This window comes from Nelusetta ayraudi, unplaced genomic scaffold, assembly GCF_046127955.1.
Source record: "Nelusetta ayraudi isolate G7.1 ecotype Tasmania unplaced genomic scaffold, CSIRO-AGI_Nayr_v1 ptg000023l, whole genome shotgun sequence".
In the NCBI taxonomy this organism is placed as follows: Eukaryota; Metazoa; Chordata; class Actinopteri; order Tetraodontiformes; family Monacanthidae; genus Nelusetta; species Nelusetta ayraudi.
This window is the reverse complement of record NW_027466073.1, coordinates 1,776,003-1,794,319: the sequence shown is the minus strand read 5'-3', so window position 1 is coordinate 1,794,319 and position 18,317 is coordinate 1,776,003. Positions and strand designations below refer to the sequence as shown.

At 42.4% G+C, this 18,317-nt stretch overlaps 1 protein-coding gene and 2 long non-coding RNA genes across 3 annotated transcripts in view; 1 reads left to right on the top strand and 2 right to left on the bottom strand.

The window, feature by feature from the left end:
• LOC142889657 (protein kinase C-binding protein NELL1-like) overlaps positions 1–9,701 on the bottom strand; it is a 97,002-nt gene extending 87,301 nt beyond the window's left edge. The window contains exons 1-2 of the mRNA XM_076028449.1: positions 9,614–9,701; positions 8,961–9,111 (exon numbers count right to left, since the gene is read on the bottom strand). Of these exons, the coding sequence (XP_075884564.1) occupies positions 8,961–9,111; positions 9,614–9,661 (199 nt within the window). The 5' untranslated portion in view covers positions 9,662–9,701. The remainder of the gene's footprint in view (positions 1–8,960; positions 9,112–9,613) is intronic.
• The window catches only part of LOC142889659 (uncharacterized), a 250,072-nt gene that overhangs the window by 188,288 nt on the left and 43,467 nt on the right, over positions 1–18,317 (top strand). The window lies entirely within an intron of this gene.
• LOC142889660 (uncharacterized) overlaps positions 10,589–18,317 on the bottom strand; it is a 46,042-nt gene continuing 38,313 nt past the window's right edge. The window contains exon 2 of the long non-coding RNA XR_012926864.1: positions 10,589–10,620. This is a non-coding gene — a long non-coding RNA (uncharacterized LOC142889660). The remainder of the gene's footprint in view (positions 10,621–18,317) is intronic.

Sequence of the window (18,317 nt, the reverse complement as noted above, 5' to 3'; positions counted from 1 at the left end):
CACGAATGACATGCAGGCGCAAACACGCCCACAAATGCGGCACCTGAAACAGGTGCGAATGTTGCGGTCTGGCAACCTGAGAGCAGTTTGCACCAAAGGTTGTTTGTGAGTGCATGTGTTTGGTTTGTGTTCATGGATGCACGGAAAAGAAAACAAAAATGTTCAGATCGTGAGCCGGCTGCCCTCGCTGCTGAAGCAAAGTAGACATGCAATAAAATGAAAGCAAAATTTTTTAATCTTTCTCTCTTTAAAATTTCCCGTTCTCGAAGGTCAAACAGCGAAAATCTGCTAGGATAAACGCACTCCTGTGCGCCCCTGGTTTTACAATGCCTCCTCCGTCTTACCAAGACTGCTGCCATGATGGAAAGAAAGTCAAGACGCAAGAGGCGTTAGTCATCATCATTATCTAGTGTTCAAAACACTATGCTTTGGCTGAAATGTTGCAATGTTTTTTTTTTTGTGCTACTTCTACCTTTGGGGTCCCATTCTATCATTCAGTCAGACTTCTTTTTGTCCACGTCTAAAAATAAATATACTGACGTGATGATTTTTGTTGTTATGGTGTTGTTTTTTCCTTTTTTTTTTCTTTTTTTCCTGAGTGCCATAAAGCCACAATTTTTGGGGATATGTGGCCTTTTACATATTAAAAAGTGAAGATATTATTCTGTCACTTTTATCAAATTTGCTTGTTAGATATTACCGTAGAATAGTATTGTTCATATATTGAATCGAATCGGTCTGTTATTAAAGGATATTGTTTTTGAATGGAATCGTAGTCTGTGTATCTAGATAAAAATTGAATTGTTTATCACTGAGAGATGTGCAAACCTACTAGATACCGCACGTGGTTTCCTTTCATTATTTATGCTGGTTGCTGCTGCACTAAAACAGACCTAGATCAGAATTGAAAAACCATGGATCGGAGCATCCCTACTTTTAATTGCTCACACTGGAAAAACACGGCGGTTACTTTTGTGTTTCAAAGTTTTTCAAAGACACAAACTGAGTTCAAAGTCATTGACTAAGTATTGACTGACAAACAGACAAAATTGCAACACAAGAGTCAAAGGGTCAGAGCTGTTATACACACTTTACACACACACACACACACACACACACACACACACACACACACACACACACACACACACACACACACACACACACACACACACACACACACACACACACACACACACACACACACGAGTTTCAGCCTCCGCTTGGCAGACACCACTTTCAGAGAGAAGGAAGTGGCTTCAGTCCATCTGGGTTTCAAGGCCACAAGAAGAGGGGGGAGAGGGGAGGGTCAAAGCTAAAATAGGTCAGCAACCAGCAGCAGTGCCCCCCTGTGGACGAACTCCCTCTCCCCCCCTTCCAAAAAGAGGTCATGTGTCCATCTACCGCGGCCTCCAAGTTGATACAGGGGTGGTATTGACAATACTGATAACAATACTTGAAAGCCTCTGCATTGGGCAAAGCAGAAATAAATAAACAAAAATAAACTGCGCACACACACACACACACACACACACACACACACACACACACACACACACACACACACACACACACACAAGCAACAGGGCTCCAAACTCCCCCTGCTGCTGATTGGGGATTTAAACTAGAGGCCAGATTTTTTTCTCTTCGTATTTTTGGAGCTATAATATATATATACATACATATATATATATATATACATATATATATGTATATATATATACATATATATATATATATATATATACATATATATATGTATATATATATATATATATATATATATATATACACATATATATGTATACATATACACATATATATACACATACACATACACATATACACTGGCGGCTCGTTTCCTCGTATTTTCTGCATCCCGCGAAAACGCTCTGTTTCACTTCACTCCACCCCAGCCTTGCCGGTGTACGCCCCCGCCCGGCCCACTCCGTGTGATTGGTCACACTCTTCGTCACTGCTGAGCCTCACTTCCTCAGTTAGGAGTGAAGAGGAAACGGCAAACTTTACGAAACAGGCACAATTTAAACACTTACCATCGTGAAGGCTTCACCCTTTAGCAGCTGTTTAGCGGCTAATCCAGCTTCGTACGGACCCAGCGTGGGCTGAGTTACGGCTGCACCAAAGGTCCCTGGACGGTTTTTGTGCCTTCCGTGTCCCCGGAAATATATTTTACTTTGTGTACTGACCGTGTTTTTGTTTTGTATTTTTGCGAGACATTTTAATAGGGCTTAGAATGATTTCGTTTCCTACTGTTGACTTGTATCAAAACACTGTCCTAGCAGAGAAAATATGGACGCTGAAACGATCACTTCAGTCATAGAGTTGTTTATTATTAGACAAGAATATCTGCACAACTTAAGTCCACACCAAGCACAAAGCAGGAAGAGCTCTATACAACCGATGTTAACTGTTTAAGCGCCATAATTTTTTCAAGAAAATATTCAATTTTGATATCAAGATTTCAAATGGATGTGACTTGAAATTGGTCAGAGAGAAAGCCATACTGTAATTGAGAAAAATCTTCAGTGTGACCCAAACTTTTTGTTTGTTTGTTTTTGTATTATGTCAGAGTGTCTGGGGTCTGTATGTCAGATCTCTGTCTCCACAATACCCCACAGGCTCATCAAAATGTTTTATCCACTTTTGATCATTTTCCACATATCTCAAACAGACCCAGCCACCATCACTGTAATTTACAGGGTGACCATGAACATCCCTACTGCCTCCACCAGCACTGGCTGGGCGTTTCCTCCCAGAGCTTCTACCACGTTGATCACTAACTCACCGCGCCCTCCGTCACCATTAGCGGTGTTTGAGCACTACTGCTTCCCCCACCACGCCCCCTCATCCTCATTCGTCGATTACTCCCTCTACACCCCGGCCACGCTGAGGCGAAGCATGTGCTGCTTGGTGACTGTCGTGGCGCGTGGACTCGCTGCCGCTGCGTAACTAAAGATGCACCGGCAGACTCACTCTCACTGAACATCATCGTCAGAGTGCGAATATTCCGCTTCGTTATCTGAGTCAGACATTACTTGACGAAGTACTTTGTCAACGAACAAACCTCTCGGCAATGTATTCTCGGCAAAATTTGCTGTCTTTCTCTCTCTGCTCCCACTACAATCACTTCCTCGTCTCCTCGACTGAGGCGGGCTTTCTCTCTCTTTATACTCCGAAATCACCCCTACAAATGCTGCTCAGATTGAAGCCACAGGTGTCTGCCATCTCCTGGTGTAAAGTGGAAACTACTTTTAGCACCATATTTGCCGCTATGGCCTGCTTAATTCAGCAATGACGCTTGTCGCAATTTTGAATATATATATACATATATATATATATATATATATATATATATATACATATACATATATATACATACATATATATACATACATATATATATATATATATATATACACAACATAACTGGCCTGGTGCCCTGGGCGTACTTTGAAAACCGTCCGGGCCGACTAAACGCTCCAACCACTGGTCACCAGTAAAAAATAATGCCCTTAAAAAAAAAAAAAACAAGTACAAAAATATAATTTCACATTAATTCCCCGTGGGTCTTTGTTTTGCAATTACTTCTGTGAAACCGTCTCCATAACTACCGCTAACAAGTTACGTGATCCCGATCAAAAATAGCCAGCGCTGTGCTCTCCGTGGGGCGTAAACACATCTTGCTCGCTCCCGTGGAACGCCTCCTTGCCCGGCTTCATGTAAATGCCGAAACCGATAATTTTTGGAAACGCTGAGGTCACAGCTCTAAACCCCACCCCCCGCCTTGCAACCTGAGCAGCCGTGAGGTACAGACCACCACTCACAACAACAACCACGTTGGACAGCAGACCTGTTACTGCTACTACTGATCAGCCTGCAGTCTTCCCATTAAACCGTCTCTACAACAAACCGCAAACTGTAGCGAACAATAACACACGGTGCTCATGGATCAATCATTAATTGTGTGCTAAATGAAAATAAACACAACATAGGCCATTTGCAAACCTCCTTTTTTCTTTTTTCTTGATTTTATTTTGGGTCGCGGACTGGGATGTATATATATATCCCCTGTCGACGCACCCCGAAAAACGCAAACGTATGGGGGTATTATTGTAGCAAAACTATTTACAAACGTGTATCTGAAATCCGCGTGTGCGTATTCACATTTGTACGTATAATCAAGATCTCTGTGTGTGTGTATTTAAAATCTGTGCGTGTAATAAAGATCTGTGCGTGCATACTCACATCTGTATGTGTGAAATACAGATAGGTAAATTCACTGTCTTCACACACATGACTTTTGCTACACTTCTGCTGTGGCAGATCCGCAAGCGGGTAGAACGATTTAGTTGTCTGTAACTTCCTTCAACCTGAGCGCAGGCTCACAGGCTCAACTTAATAATAATTAATATCAATAAATAATAATTTGAAAAAAAAAGTGTTGAAATGCCTCGTACGTTTTACCGTATGAGACTTTGTAAATGTGCACTCAATTTTAAAGTGTAGCTAGCGTGACTTAGCCTTTCCCATGGCTTGTTTGCAGATGGGTCTGTCTTCACAGTAGCCATCTGACCTGTTTAGCTCGGTTGTTGTTGCAATTTTCGTCAACGAGCACAGTACAACCTTCTTCTTCTTTGTGTTTTTTCCGGCAGATTATAATCCTAACTGACTGCCGTAGTTCATAACTAATACAAATACCTAAAATAATAAAGGTTCATACTGCTTACGGAGTATGTAGGATTCTGGTACTCCCACAACAGCAACATTACATCACTGAGTGCTCTGCGCCAACTACTTTTATGTAACCTTTAATTAATCAGGCAAGTTATTAAGAACAAATTCTTATTTAGAATAATGGCCTGAGGGGAAGGGTTGAGGGCTACAAAGTAAACATGTTAAAACATAGTGAGCTAAAAACAGTACAGGGGACAAACATTCATATACACAGATTAAAACAAGGTTTGTAGTGGTGTGAAGGCTGTATTGCTGTTGCAGTGTTGAGCCTGTGAGCCTGCGGTCAGGGCGAAGGACGTTCCAGACAACTAAATCGCTCTACACGCTTGCGGACCTGCCACAGCAGAAGTGTAGCAAAAGTCACATGTGTAAAGACAGCGAATTAAGGGCTCCCTTGATTGCATGTAAAAATGTGAAAACGCACACACGGATTTCAGATATGCATTTGCATATAGTTTTGCTACAATAATACCCCCATAAAACGCTCCCCGACACCTGCCGGCACAAGGGATTTTGAATCATAGCTGTACCACCTTCCAAATGGCAATGAATCAATGTATTTTTATTATTTAAGTTCAAGTGAGTGTGTGTCGAATTTGATGACTCCAGAACCATGTTTAGTGTGTCAAATATGTAATGGAGTTGTAAAAAATAGTAATTTTGACCAGTATTCAAACAAGTGGAAATAGCTCACTTCCAGTTTGTCACTCATTAAAATATGAAATTAAAATTATTAGAGTGTATGGGATGTTCGTCTCGAAGAGAGGAACGCGAGTGTTCTTGTCTCTTCTCTGTCCAACGTTCCTAGAGGGCGCTAGTGGCATTTTAGTGTGAAGACGATATGACAGATTGTAAAAGGATTTTGCGTGTACTGCAACTTTAAAGGGCCATAAAATTAAAATGGTTGTAACATTAGCGTAATGACAAACCTTGTTTAATCTTCAAGACTTTGTCTGTCTAATGCAAAAGTTTCATCAATTCAAGAAAAATAGGGGAGGAACAAATTGAAATATCTCACTTCCTGTTTGTCGCTCACCCAGTGTATGAAATGTTCCTCTCAAAGAGAGGCGCTATTGAACGGAGTTTTGGAGTATGCGAAGGGGTCAAAATGGAGTTCAAAGTGACATATTGGATTTGACCTTCAGGGCTGTAAAGTGAAAACAGTTGGGATCTCAAAGGTTCTACAAAATAACTTTTTGTCATGAAGGTCTTGTCTGTGCCATACTCCAATTTCAAGCCAATCGCACTTACGTATGGATTGTCCGAACATGTGGATCTTGGTCCCATGTTTATATGACCTTCTGTTCGGACAGGGAAACACTGTGGGTGCTTTGAACGCACGTCCAAGAAAAAGCCTCCTCACGTTGCTCCATTTTTTAGCTTTTATTTTACGTTCAAATAAATCCATACAAAAAATGCTTGACTTCCAAGTCATCGAATAACGAAAATTTAAATACATTCAACAAAAAAGGGTGCCTTAAGTTTACGTGGTCAAAACGCTTTTCTTCCCGCACCTGTCCAACATCACCCTGACTTTGGCTCCACCCCCCGTGACATACTTAAATAGACTCATCGGTGCAAAAACCTCTGTAACCAATTTAGCAAATAAATAATAATAAAATAAGCAAAATTATACAATATGACTAATGTGCATTAAGAGAAATCTTAATTTAAATACTTAAATGACTACAACACCTTCCAACAGGGTGCTATGGCGAATTTAGTGTTTTGGTCTATGTAGGGGGCACTATTGAGCAGATTGATACATTTTCTTTATTAGATACATTTTTGAACACGTGGCGGAAGAATCGGATTCGGATCTTTCACCCTCGCGAATAGTGTATCACAAATGGGACACGTGTGCTTGCAGATCTGCGTTTTTAAGCGAGACCGTCGTTACTTTCTCCGTAGTTACACATCAATGCGCAGGTTACACAGGTTTCACACAGGTATGAAAACGCACATTTTCGAAAAACGCTCCCGTAAAAAATTATTATTTTTTACGCAAAGCCGTCTTAAAAAAAAAAAAAATCAGTTTCGAAACAACTGGAGACGATGTAGTACCGATGTCCGGCCTGATGTGGCGCTGCAAGTTTACTCCCTGAAGACGGAGGAAGATGAAGAACACCTGAAGCAAGCCATGTTTAAAGAAGCAGTAGCTCGCTAAAAACCTGAGCACCACTGAGAATAGAAAGAAAGATTGCTCATGAAAAGACGGTGTGCATAAACGACAGTTGAACTTCTGCGTTGAGTTATTTTAGAACACAAAGACTTAAAAGCTCCATGTTAAGGTTGACTGGGAGTCGTGCTAACTTTTTTGTCATTTAGGTTTCCTGCCTCAATATCTCAGTCTGCTCACTCAAAAGAAAATCAATAAAAGTAAAACAGGAGGTTTGCAAATCACTTTTGTTGTGTTTATTTTCACTTTGCACACGGTCCACGAGCATTGTATGTTATTGTTCACTATTGTTTGTTGTCATGGAGGTTTAATAGGAAGAGTGCAGGCTGAGCAGTCGTAGCAGTAATTTGCCCGACGCTGTTGTTGTGAGTGGTCGTCTGCACGTCACGGCCGCTCAGATTGTAAGGCCGGGGGTGGGGTTTAGAGCTGTGACGTCAGCGTTTCCAAAAATTATCAGTTTCGACGTTTACACGAAGCCGGGCAAGGAGGCGTTCCGTGGGAGCAAGCAAGATATGTTTACCTCCTACGGAGAGCACGGATCCTGACTGAGGTCTCGGCTTTGTTTGGACCACTCCAGGACCTTGGATCTGGTGTCCTTCAGGACCTTTCAGACTCCTTTTCGTGTTTGTTTTAGGGTTTTATGTTGTTGGAAGGCCCGGCGACGACACACGGCTCCACTACCAGCAGATTTCTGCATATTGTCCCTTAAAACATCATCATAACATTCTGTTTTCATGATGCCGTGCACCCAAACAAGGTTCCTGTGCCTGAGGCTGTAGAACAGCCCCACAGCATGAAGCTCTCAACCCAATGTTTAGATGCTCCAAACCACCATGTCTAACTTTGGGGACTGTGTTGTTACAGTTGAAGGTCTCTCCCTTTCTTCGCAAAACATAAGCAATATTAAGGTGTCCAAACAGCTCCAGTTAAGTATTATCAGACCAAAGTACAGAGTTCCAGATATCATCTTTACCTTTGGCAAACCTTAGTCTGGCTTTGATGAGACACTCTTTGAGTGAAGCAGTTCGTCTGGGACGATGGTCCTGAACCCCACCATCGTGGGGATCCTCACAACTGTGTTCTGTGAACGATCAACTCCAGAAGAGGCCTGGTCAACTGTCATCTAGGCAGAAATTTTCTCTCTAGAGTTCTAGATACCTTGTGCTTAGAACCACATCTGAGGCTGTTTCTTACAGAATTTTTCTCCTTGTTCTTGACAATGACCCAACATCCAGTAGTTCTGGACACTGTGAAACACTTATCAATGGCAGAAGAACCTTCCCCCTCATCATGAGCCTCCACTACCTTCTTTCTGAACTAAAGCCTGATTTCCTTTGTTTGTGGCTTGGTGAGTAAAAGGAGTCCCTATGAACAATGTGTTCAAATGCCCTCTTCCTTGAAATGTGTTTATGCTGATGTGTTGTTATGAAGCCAATTGACAGCACAGATGGTGGTTTGAAAGCTGGTTGATTAGTATGGTGTGTTTTCAAAGCAAAATGTAAATGACCTCTTCATGGAGGTGGATACTAACAGCCATATTTAACCATATTTGATGTAACTCAAGCATAAAAATGTAACTGAGATTCCAAAATGTACCAAAAGTGCCTAAACATCACTGGTGAATGCTTGATGATTACGTTTTTATCAATGCTGAGAATGTTGGGAAGAATTTCTGGGTAATATTGTCTAATTCCAGGTGGCTGATAGTTTTTGCCTCCAGTGAAGATGTGATTTTACAAGTCGGCGCTGGTTTATTGTCCCACGACCACTGAGTCAGTCCACCAATCAGCACCAGCACCTGCAGAGGTGATGATGTCATCATCTCCACACCTGCACACCTGCAGAGGTCATGATGACATCATCACCATAATCACTGCAGCAAAAACAACAATAAAAAGAATGTTTGTCTCCAGAGCTGACTCCAGCATCACTCCACTTTCTGCTGCCTCTTCACACACACACACACACACACACACACACACACACACACACACACACACACACACACACACACACACAACTTTACCTCTGAAGAGGAAGGCTTTGCTGGAATTGTGCAGTCCAGCCACCTCCGTCAACCCATAGGTGGCGTTGTTGAGCTCCAGTTCCTGGAGCAGGTCCAGGTGCTGGAGGTCCTGCTGCTGGTGGTTGGGATCTGGAGGAGCAGCTGCTGCTGCGGAAGGAGCAGATGATAAAGGTCTGTCAGTGGAGCAGCAGATGGAACAGCTTTAAGATCATCATCATCATCATCACTTTAATTCTAATTCCCAGTGACTGAGAATAGCTTGTGAACACACCTCTTCCTCCCTATTTCCCTCCTCCTTGCAGGCTGAAGGTGCGCAAAGCTGTAAATTTGTTTTGTTTTTTATTATTCTGATTATTTGACTGAAATAAAAATAAATAAATAAACTGAATCTCACCTCATTTAAATCTTAAACACTAATAACAAGAAGTCATTCGGATCATTTATTTCATAAAATAAAAATGACGGCACGCCCGCGCGCCAGGTGCGAGTTCATGACGGCGACACACACACACACACACACACACACACACACACACACACACACACACACACACACACACACACACACACACACACACACACACAGCCGGACGATCAGCTCGCTGCAGCTCCGTCATAGTTGCTGCTGGCGAACATGCGCAGTAGCACCCACCTGCTCCGCTGAGGAACAACAGGGACGACAAAGCCACGTAAAAATCCATTGCCGTTGCTTGCGGGAGCTGCGGCGACGTGCACACGGTCCTGCGCTCAATATCCTCGCGCTGCTGCTGCTGCTCGTGTCTTCTGGTCTGCTGCTGCTGCTGCTCGTGTATTCTGGTCTGGAGCAAGAGCAGGAGCAGCAGCAGGAGGAGGAGGTGGGGGAGGAGTCACAGAGGAAGAGGAGTCCACGGCTCGTGCAGGTTGTGTGTATGTGTGTGTGTGTGTGTGTGTGTGTGTGTGTGTGTGTGTGTGTGTGTGTGTGTGGAGAGGGGGGGGCCGAGAAGGACAAACCAAAACCCACCTCCCTAGTAACCATATGGGACGGTCTAGCCTTCGGCGTATTTCCTGGTTGCATCACGGCTGTTCCCTACTGCTGGCCAACCCCGAAAGTGACGTTTTTATAGCATCAAGTTAACCATTGGTTCACCATCCAATCATGGCGTTGGATGTTCAAATAAGTAAAACCCCTGAGTTAAAAACTTAATGTTTCATGTGAAATTTGAATACTTCGTGTTTTTACCACGATGCCACCATTTCAGCTGACTTCCCAGGATCCCACGATGCTTAGCAGCAGCACACAAAGCATCCTAGGACACAGACGGACGCGAAGGATAGTAGCGGTGCATCCTTCAAATCGTCTAAAGGAAGTAGGGCGCATTTCAAGTGCGCATTTGGAGCGTCCTTCGAATTTTAAGTAAATTGGGACAAACCTTTGCGTAGTGCTATGACGTAACTGACCTTTAAATGCATGCTTCGCAGGGTGCAGACCCTAAATTGAGACACAGCCCAGGTGTACTGTGACCTGACAGGAAGTGTGTATATAGGAAATTATGTCGTGATCAACACATGTCTAATTTTGGTGTCCTGCGTCCTATTTGACTTTCCTGGGGTCACAATATTATACTGGTCGTCAGGATCATCTGGAGAAGTTTTCAATCAATCAACTTTTATTTGTACAGCGCTAAATCACATCGAAAGGTGTCTCAAAGCGCTTTGTACAAGAGAAAAAACCAACAAGGTGCGACAGTGGCCAGGAAAAACTCCCCTGTGGGAAGAAACCTAGAGCAGATCCAGACTCCAGAGTGCTGTCATCTGCTGATGACCAGTTGGGGTGAGAAGGAAATGCAAAAAGTGTAGAGGGAGACAGAGACAGACAGAGACAGAGGGACAGAGAGAGAGAGAGTCCTAGGTTCCAATCCTGGCGGCAAAGACGAAGTGATGGCACCAAGACTCTCAGGACTGCACTCTCCGGCTCCCGGTGTCATGGTCATCACCTGCCAGGGACACAAAGAGACTGCAGCATTATCGCGCACATAAAAGGTAGTTCAGGTGGAGAGGAGAAAGTGATAGAAGCTCCACCTGCACAGAGCGACAATCCCTTTGACGGGAGAGAAAGATCTCCCTCAGCGGCCTAAGCCTATAGCACCTTAAAGGGGACCTATGATGCTTTTCCACTTTTCTGAGCTTTAAAAACTGTTACAATGTTGACCTCTATCGTCAAACGATCTCGATATCGTCAAATAATGACGTTCATGCGTTTGGACATGAGCCCTGCAAATTGTTGGGCATGGTTCTAAACACTCACACTGGGCACGGAATTATCAAGCTCCGGCACACTCTCGGACAGGTTCCGCCCTCCCCTGCTCTGCCCCGGAAGTGATTCCGCAATGCGGTGCTCCAAGAAAATGTTTTTTCGGTGTCAGGGAAATTAAAAAATATAAAACAAAAAATACCGAGCGACTACCGAAGCACCAAGGACCACAACCGTCGGAGTGGAACGAACAGAGAAAATGTTGGAGGTTTGTTCAGCCTAATATGCGGATGCGATGGAACACTGGTCTGCAGCCAGACCCCTCTCGTCCGGTCGGCAACGGGAGGGAGACGGGCTCGACTCGGCCGGTGGACGACGACAGAATAGTCAGTCACGGCAATATTTGAAAACATGTATGAGGACTGTGAGTGTATTGTGACCTCAAGCAACATTAGTTTTAAGACTACTTGCAACGTACAACCGCTGAATGGTGTTGATGAACTGTTAGCCACCACCGCTAACTCTGTGCTCTGCTTGTTATGTGTGTTGTGTTCGCTGGCAGCCAAACTGAAGAGGCAGCGATTTTGACTGGCAAGTTTCACTCCTTATAGCGATGTTCACGCTGCCAGCATGGTAACATGGGTTGTATAGAGCTCTTCCTGCTTTGTGCTTTGTGTGGACTTAAGTTGTGCAGATATTCTTGTCTGATAATAAACAACTCTGACTGAAGTGATTGTTTCAGCGTACATATTTTCTCTGCTCGGACAGTGTTTTGATACAAGTCAACAGTATGAAACCAAATCATTCTAAGCCCTATTAAAATGTCTCGCAAAAATACAAAACAAAAACACGGTCAGTACACAAAGTAAAATATATTTCCGGGGACACGGAAGGCACAAAAAAGGTCCAGGGACCTTCGGTCCGCCTTGCGGCCGTAACTCAGCCCGCGCTGGGTCCGTACGAAGCTGGATTAGCCGGTAAACAGCTGCTAAAGGGTGAAGCCTTCACCACGGTAAGTGTTTAAATTGTGCCTGTTTCGTAAAGTTTGCCGTTTACTCTTCACTCCCGCACCGGCAAACTGAGGAAGTGAGGCTCAGCAGCAACGAAGAGTGTGACCCCGGGCGGGGGCGTGTACCGGCAAGGCTGGGGTGGAGTGAAGTGAAACAGAGCGTTTTCGCGGGATGCAGTAAATACGAGGAAACGAGCCGCGAGATGCGCAAATCTAAAAACCTTTCAGCGCGGAAAATCGTGCGTTGCTGCTCTAGAGGGGCCAGATATCAAATACAAAAGCCCGAAAATTAGTATAATAGGTGACCTTTACCTGACAGTGCATTGATTTTAACTGTAAGTTTTATGGAAGAGGAAGGTCTTAAGTCTACTCTTAAATAAACTGACCGTGTCTGCTTATAAAAGTCCTGAATCCTCAGAGCAAAGGACTCCCGGGGGATGATAAGGTTCAATAAGTTCTTCAATGTAGGAAGGAGCCTGAGAGTGAAGAGCTTTGTAAGATATTAGCAGGATCTTAAATTCAATTCTAGATGTGGCGGTATGAGACACCATTGCCAGGTAGAGGGCGCAGTCTGTTTTTATATACCCTTTCTTTCTTGCGGCCTGTCGTTGATTGAACCGAGGGTATAAGAACAGGAACTGGCCCTCCCTTCAACCTCTCGCTTCCTGCCGCTTCTGCCTGCCTACTTCCGGACCGTTGCACACGCCGAGCTGCCGCTGAGCCCAGGTAGGCGCACCTTAGCGTGCCGTTATTTTAGCGACGTGTTTATATATATATATATATATATATATATATATATATATATATATATATATGTATATATACACATACATACATACATATATATATATATATATATATATATATATATATATATATATATGTATATATATATGTATACACGGATATATTTTAGTATGTTCCCTTTTTTAACGATAGATCCTGCGTCACCACCGTGATCAAGGCGCATTGACGGGGTTTGGGTGCTGCCGCTGGCCAGACTCACGCTCGCTGGCACACCTGCGGTGGCTGCCTCCCCCCTGCTGCGCAGACTCTCCGTGTCTCTCCCTCCACCGAGGCTGTAAATTGGCTACGGCTGCTACTGCTACGGCTGCCACTGCTACTGCTACTGCTACTGCTGCTACTGCGACTGCTGCTGCTACGGTGGCTACTGCTGCTGTTGCTTACCGCTGCTGCTGTCGCTGTGTAAAAAACTTGCTGGTGCTGGACTCGACATCACCCGAGTCCGGACCGATCTGCAGAGTGTGTGGTTGTGTGCGTGTGTGTGTGTGGGAGTGTGTCTTTTATTTTTGGTGATCATCCTGATTGATTTTGGTTTAGTTTTGTGATCATTATTGTATATTGATTTTCGTTTTGTTTCGTTTAATCAAACCAATTTTCGGCCAGTTCTGTTTCATAGCACTTAAGGTCATCACTTGGATTTGAGTTGTTGGTAAATCTTAAGTTTTAGTTTTGGTTTCTTTGGGTTTGGGGTATTTGTTTTTCGTTAGTCAATGGATTAGCAGTGATGAGTTTTGTTCTTTTTCTTTCTTGGTGTAAACCCATATTTATCAGTTCTGCTAGTCTAATTCAAGGTTTTGTTTTGTTTTCTCTGGATTTCCATTGATGTTTCCGTTTTAAATTCTTGTTTTGTTTCTTTTGAGGGGAATTTTTGTTTATTTTATTTGATTGCAGCAGGGTGAGCTGTTTGTTTGTTTGTTTAACATATCTTCTTTTTCTCTTACAGCTGAAGGTAGACGGTGGTGGTGGTGGTGGTGGTTCTCCTGGGTGGTGTCCCCCGTGTGCTGTGTCTCCTAAGTATTTTATATTTGGTTGTGCACTTTAATTTTTTGTGTCTTGGATTGAAGTGTTCTTTTGTTGTTTTGCTTGTTTTGTGGGCCACAGTCTTAGCCCTCCCTTTGTTACGAACCTGAAGCAATTTAATATAGCATGAGTCCTTGGGCCCTTACACAAGGTGGCGTTGTCGGTTATTATTCAGTTCCTTTTTTTGTATTAATTATTAATATAAATAAAGTATCCTTCCCCTCGTGCCGCCACATAGATTTATCAGGAAGCCAATGTAAAGATGCTAAGACTGGTGTAATGTGCTGCCTCCTTAAATGGAAGAAAAAAAAAACTGTCCTTGCTACGTTCTGAAAATGGGAGTTTAATGTCAGGTCTTGATCAAAAATGACTCCAAGGTTTCATACAGTATTATTGGAGGCAAAAGTAGTAGTATTCACAGTGTTGGGAAAGTTCACTTTCTATCTGAACTAGTTCAAAGTTCAGTTCATAATTCCACATTTTTAACTAAAGTTCATGGTTCTCAAAAATTTACTAATTTATTTACTTTTTTCTCCAGTACTTTGCCGAGAGCTACTATTTGTCAATATTCTTGACAGACGGCAATTATTTTATTCATTTTAACACCAAAACTATGTCAGATTAATCTTCATATATTTTTTTGAATCATAATCCAACCCGGTTTACAATAGCGTTGAGAGGACAGCCCTCAGAATACTGGGATTTCCCTAATGCTTTATTCAGTCCACACTAGTAGCAGCTGCAGCGTTCGTCTCTAGAGTATACTCATGAGGAAAAAGTTGCTGCTTGAATGGTCTTTAGACTCTTTATTATGAATACAAAAACCCGACTGTAGTCCTTAAGGTGCAAATGTTTTTCATTTCTATACTTTTCCAAACCTACCTACACTTCACATCAAATTCCATTACAGTCATCCTAAAAAGGAACCTGAACAAATACTGGAAAAAATATACCAGCCCAGGCACACAAATATAAAGATGAACGTTTTAAATTGCAGTAGGCTTTGCTGTTAATAACAAAGTCCAGAAGATATGCCGACATAACACGCAACACAATCTGAGGTAGGAACCTAGCTTGTGTTGCCATCTTTCATTCAAAAAATAAAGGACGCCTCCCGCCAGTAGTGGTAAATCATAACTTAAAATAGGGTTTCAAAAAATGTCATGGTTTACATAGTTTGAACTGTTTTGTTACCAATAGACATTCGAGGTAAGTTGAATATTTAAATTGTACTGAAATATTTTAATTGAACATGTTTTTACACCACAATCAATGAAGTGCATGACGGATGGCGTTTACAAAGTAATTACATAAAGATGAAAAGAACAAGGGATCCTGATTCATATCCTACTCTACACAAGCTACGCAGCGAACAGAGATGGGGGGGACTCGAGTCGCCATAATTGTGACTCTTGACTTACTTGATCCACATAAACATAAGACTTGACTTTGACTTGACCAAATGACGTGCAACTTGACTTTGACTTGACTTGCCAAATCACTGCAGTCCTGTTACTTTTTTTTTTTTAAATCAATCAATAAATTATTAGATGACCAATGCTTTATTTTGCGTGAGTGCTCTTGAACTGGAGCATATCAGCAAACCTGGCAACCCCTCTACCACGCGGCAAGCGGCATGTCTGCATCGGCAGAACACGAGGAGTTGATGGCCAACACTCGGAACAACCCTATCCCAAAAATAATTCAATTTAGTTACAAGGATTTTTCTACAAGTTAAAATAAAAGAGTTGCCATCTGCAAAACATGCAATATTAAAGTATCGGATACCGCAAGCACTACGTCCAATTTTATACGACACTTCAGGACACTGCATAAAGAAAGGTGAGTAACTAGCTGCGCGAAGGCTTGTCCCAATTCCCAAAAGTCCGAAGGACGCTCCAAATGCGCCCTCGAAAATGCGCCCTACTTTTAGCCGATTCCAAGGATACACCGCTACTATCCTTCGCGTCCTTCTGTATCCCAGGATGCTTTGCGTGCTCCTGCAAAGCATCGTGGGATCCTGGGATGTTGTAGCCATTTAAGTATTTAAATTAAAAAATTTCTGAATGCACACTGGTTATATTATATAATTTTGCTTATTTTATTATTATTTATTTGCTAATTTGCACCGGTGTGTCTATTTAAGTATGTCACTGGGGGTGGAGCCACAGTCAGGGTGATGTTGGACAGGTGTGGGAAGAAAAGCGTTTTGACCACGCAAACTTAAGGCACCTTTTTTTGTTGAATGTATTTAAATTTTCATTATTCGATGACTTGGAAGTCAAGCATTTTTTGTATGGATTTATTTGAACGTAAAATAAAAGCTAAAGAAATGGAGCAACACGAGGAGGCTTTTTCTTCGACGTGTGTTCAAAGCACCCACAGTCTTTCCCTGTCCGAACATGGGAAGTCAGCTGAAATTAGCGGCATGTACTGGCAGACACGACGTATGAATTTAAGTATTGAAATTTCACAGAAAATGTTAAGTTTTTAACGTAGGGTTTTTACTTATTTGAACATCCAACGGCATCGTTAGATGGTGAACCAATGGTTAGTTTGATGCTATAAAAACATCACTTCCGGGGTTGGCCAGCAGGAGGGAACAGCGGTGACGCAACCAGGAAATACGCTCAAAGGCTAGACTGTCCCGTGTGGTTACCTGGGAGGCGGGGTTTGGTTCGTCCTTCTCGGCCTTTGAAGTTGCATTCTGTTCGCACGTCCGTGACGAATACGTTTTTATGCGATGCGATCGCCAAAACCACCTCCCGAGGTGGTTTTGGTGATCGGATGTCAAAACGGATTTGGACTGTTTGCACTTGGTCATATCATGCGTTTTTCGTAATCTGATCAGCAAAAAACGCATGAAATGACCAATTGCAAACAGGGCCTTAGCTTAGGCACCCTACCACCCTCTCTCTCTACCCCCCCCATCCCCCCTCTCTCTTTCTCTCTCTCTCTCTCTCTCACCCCCCCCCCCCCCCCCCCCCCCACACACACACACACACACACACAAATTGCTGTAACTGAGGCTGTCCAAAAAAATAAATCAAATCTGATGATCTTAGGGAAACACGTGTGTGTTTTTGTGTTGTTATTGGTTCAGGGGTCTTATTAGCAACATGTTCAGGGACGTCACTTATGCTGCTTACCCATAACATGGCAATAACATCTTTTCTAATTAAAAGCTGTTTGTAATCCATTCATGTTGAGCCTAATCATTAACTCATCAGCTTACTTTAAAAATAAGATATTGACTCTGAAAAACAGGCTTGGTGAAATACAGACAGTTGAAAAAAATAATTTGATAATGACTTGACTTGACTTGCTTGACTAAAGCTATGCTTGGACTTGACTTGCTTGACTAAAGCTGTGCTTGGACTTGACTTGTTTGATCCTCCTTAAAGATTACTTGGGACTTACTTGAGACTTGAGGGCTAAGACTTGTGACTTACTTGAGACTTGCATGTATGTGACATACTCCCATCTCTGGCAGCGAGTATGCAGTTGTTGTGAATGGGTTGCACAATGTTATTGCCTGCAGCTACGTAGATTATGGTTTTAACTGCAAACTCTATGGAAAGGTACGAAAGCGCATTGCATTGACTGGATTTAAAAGGAATATTAATAATTGAAAAAAAAAACCACCCATTTTTATTGTCAAATTGTATTGTCAAATACGGGACATTTCTTTACTTTAAGGGACGGTTGGCAACCTAACAGCTGTGGTAGGAAACTAAGGTTGTACCTCAAAGTACAATATTCAAAGTGCAAACATTTTAAACATTTATTGTTTTTATGTCAGCTGCATAACCATATAAAATAAAATTAGGAAGCGCTAACCCCCCAACGGTTTTGTGTTTACAAAGATGGTCCTTCTTAATTCTGTGAGACTTGTAATTCCACACAAAGGGGATATTGATTGAGTCAATTTTCCTGAAAAAGGATTTGACAAGATATATTTTCAAAAAGGTAAAGTAGTTGAGTGAAAAAAAAAATCTTAATAGCATTGTTGCTACTCAGAAGAGAAATTGGGAGTGTTCTCCAAAATTGTATAACGCTAGCTAGCTTTTTTAACAGGGTGGGGAAGTTTGCCTTGTATAGATTGTTATTCTTCTTTGTGATTACTATTCCCAGATAAGTTATGCTGTCTAATGCTATTCTAAGAAGGAGCTCTTTGAGCCAGTTTTGAACAATATCTTGCACTGATAAGAAGTCGCTTTTGCCCCCAATAAATCTTGTACCCCGAAAAACTTAACTTAACAAATGACCCTGGGATGGGTGACATATAACAAAA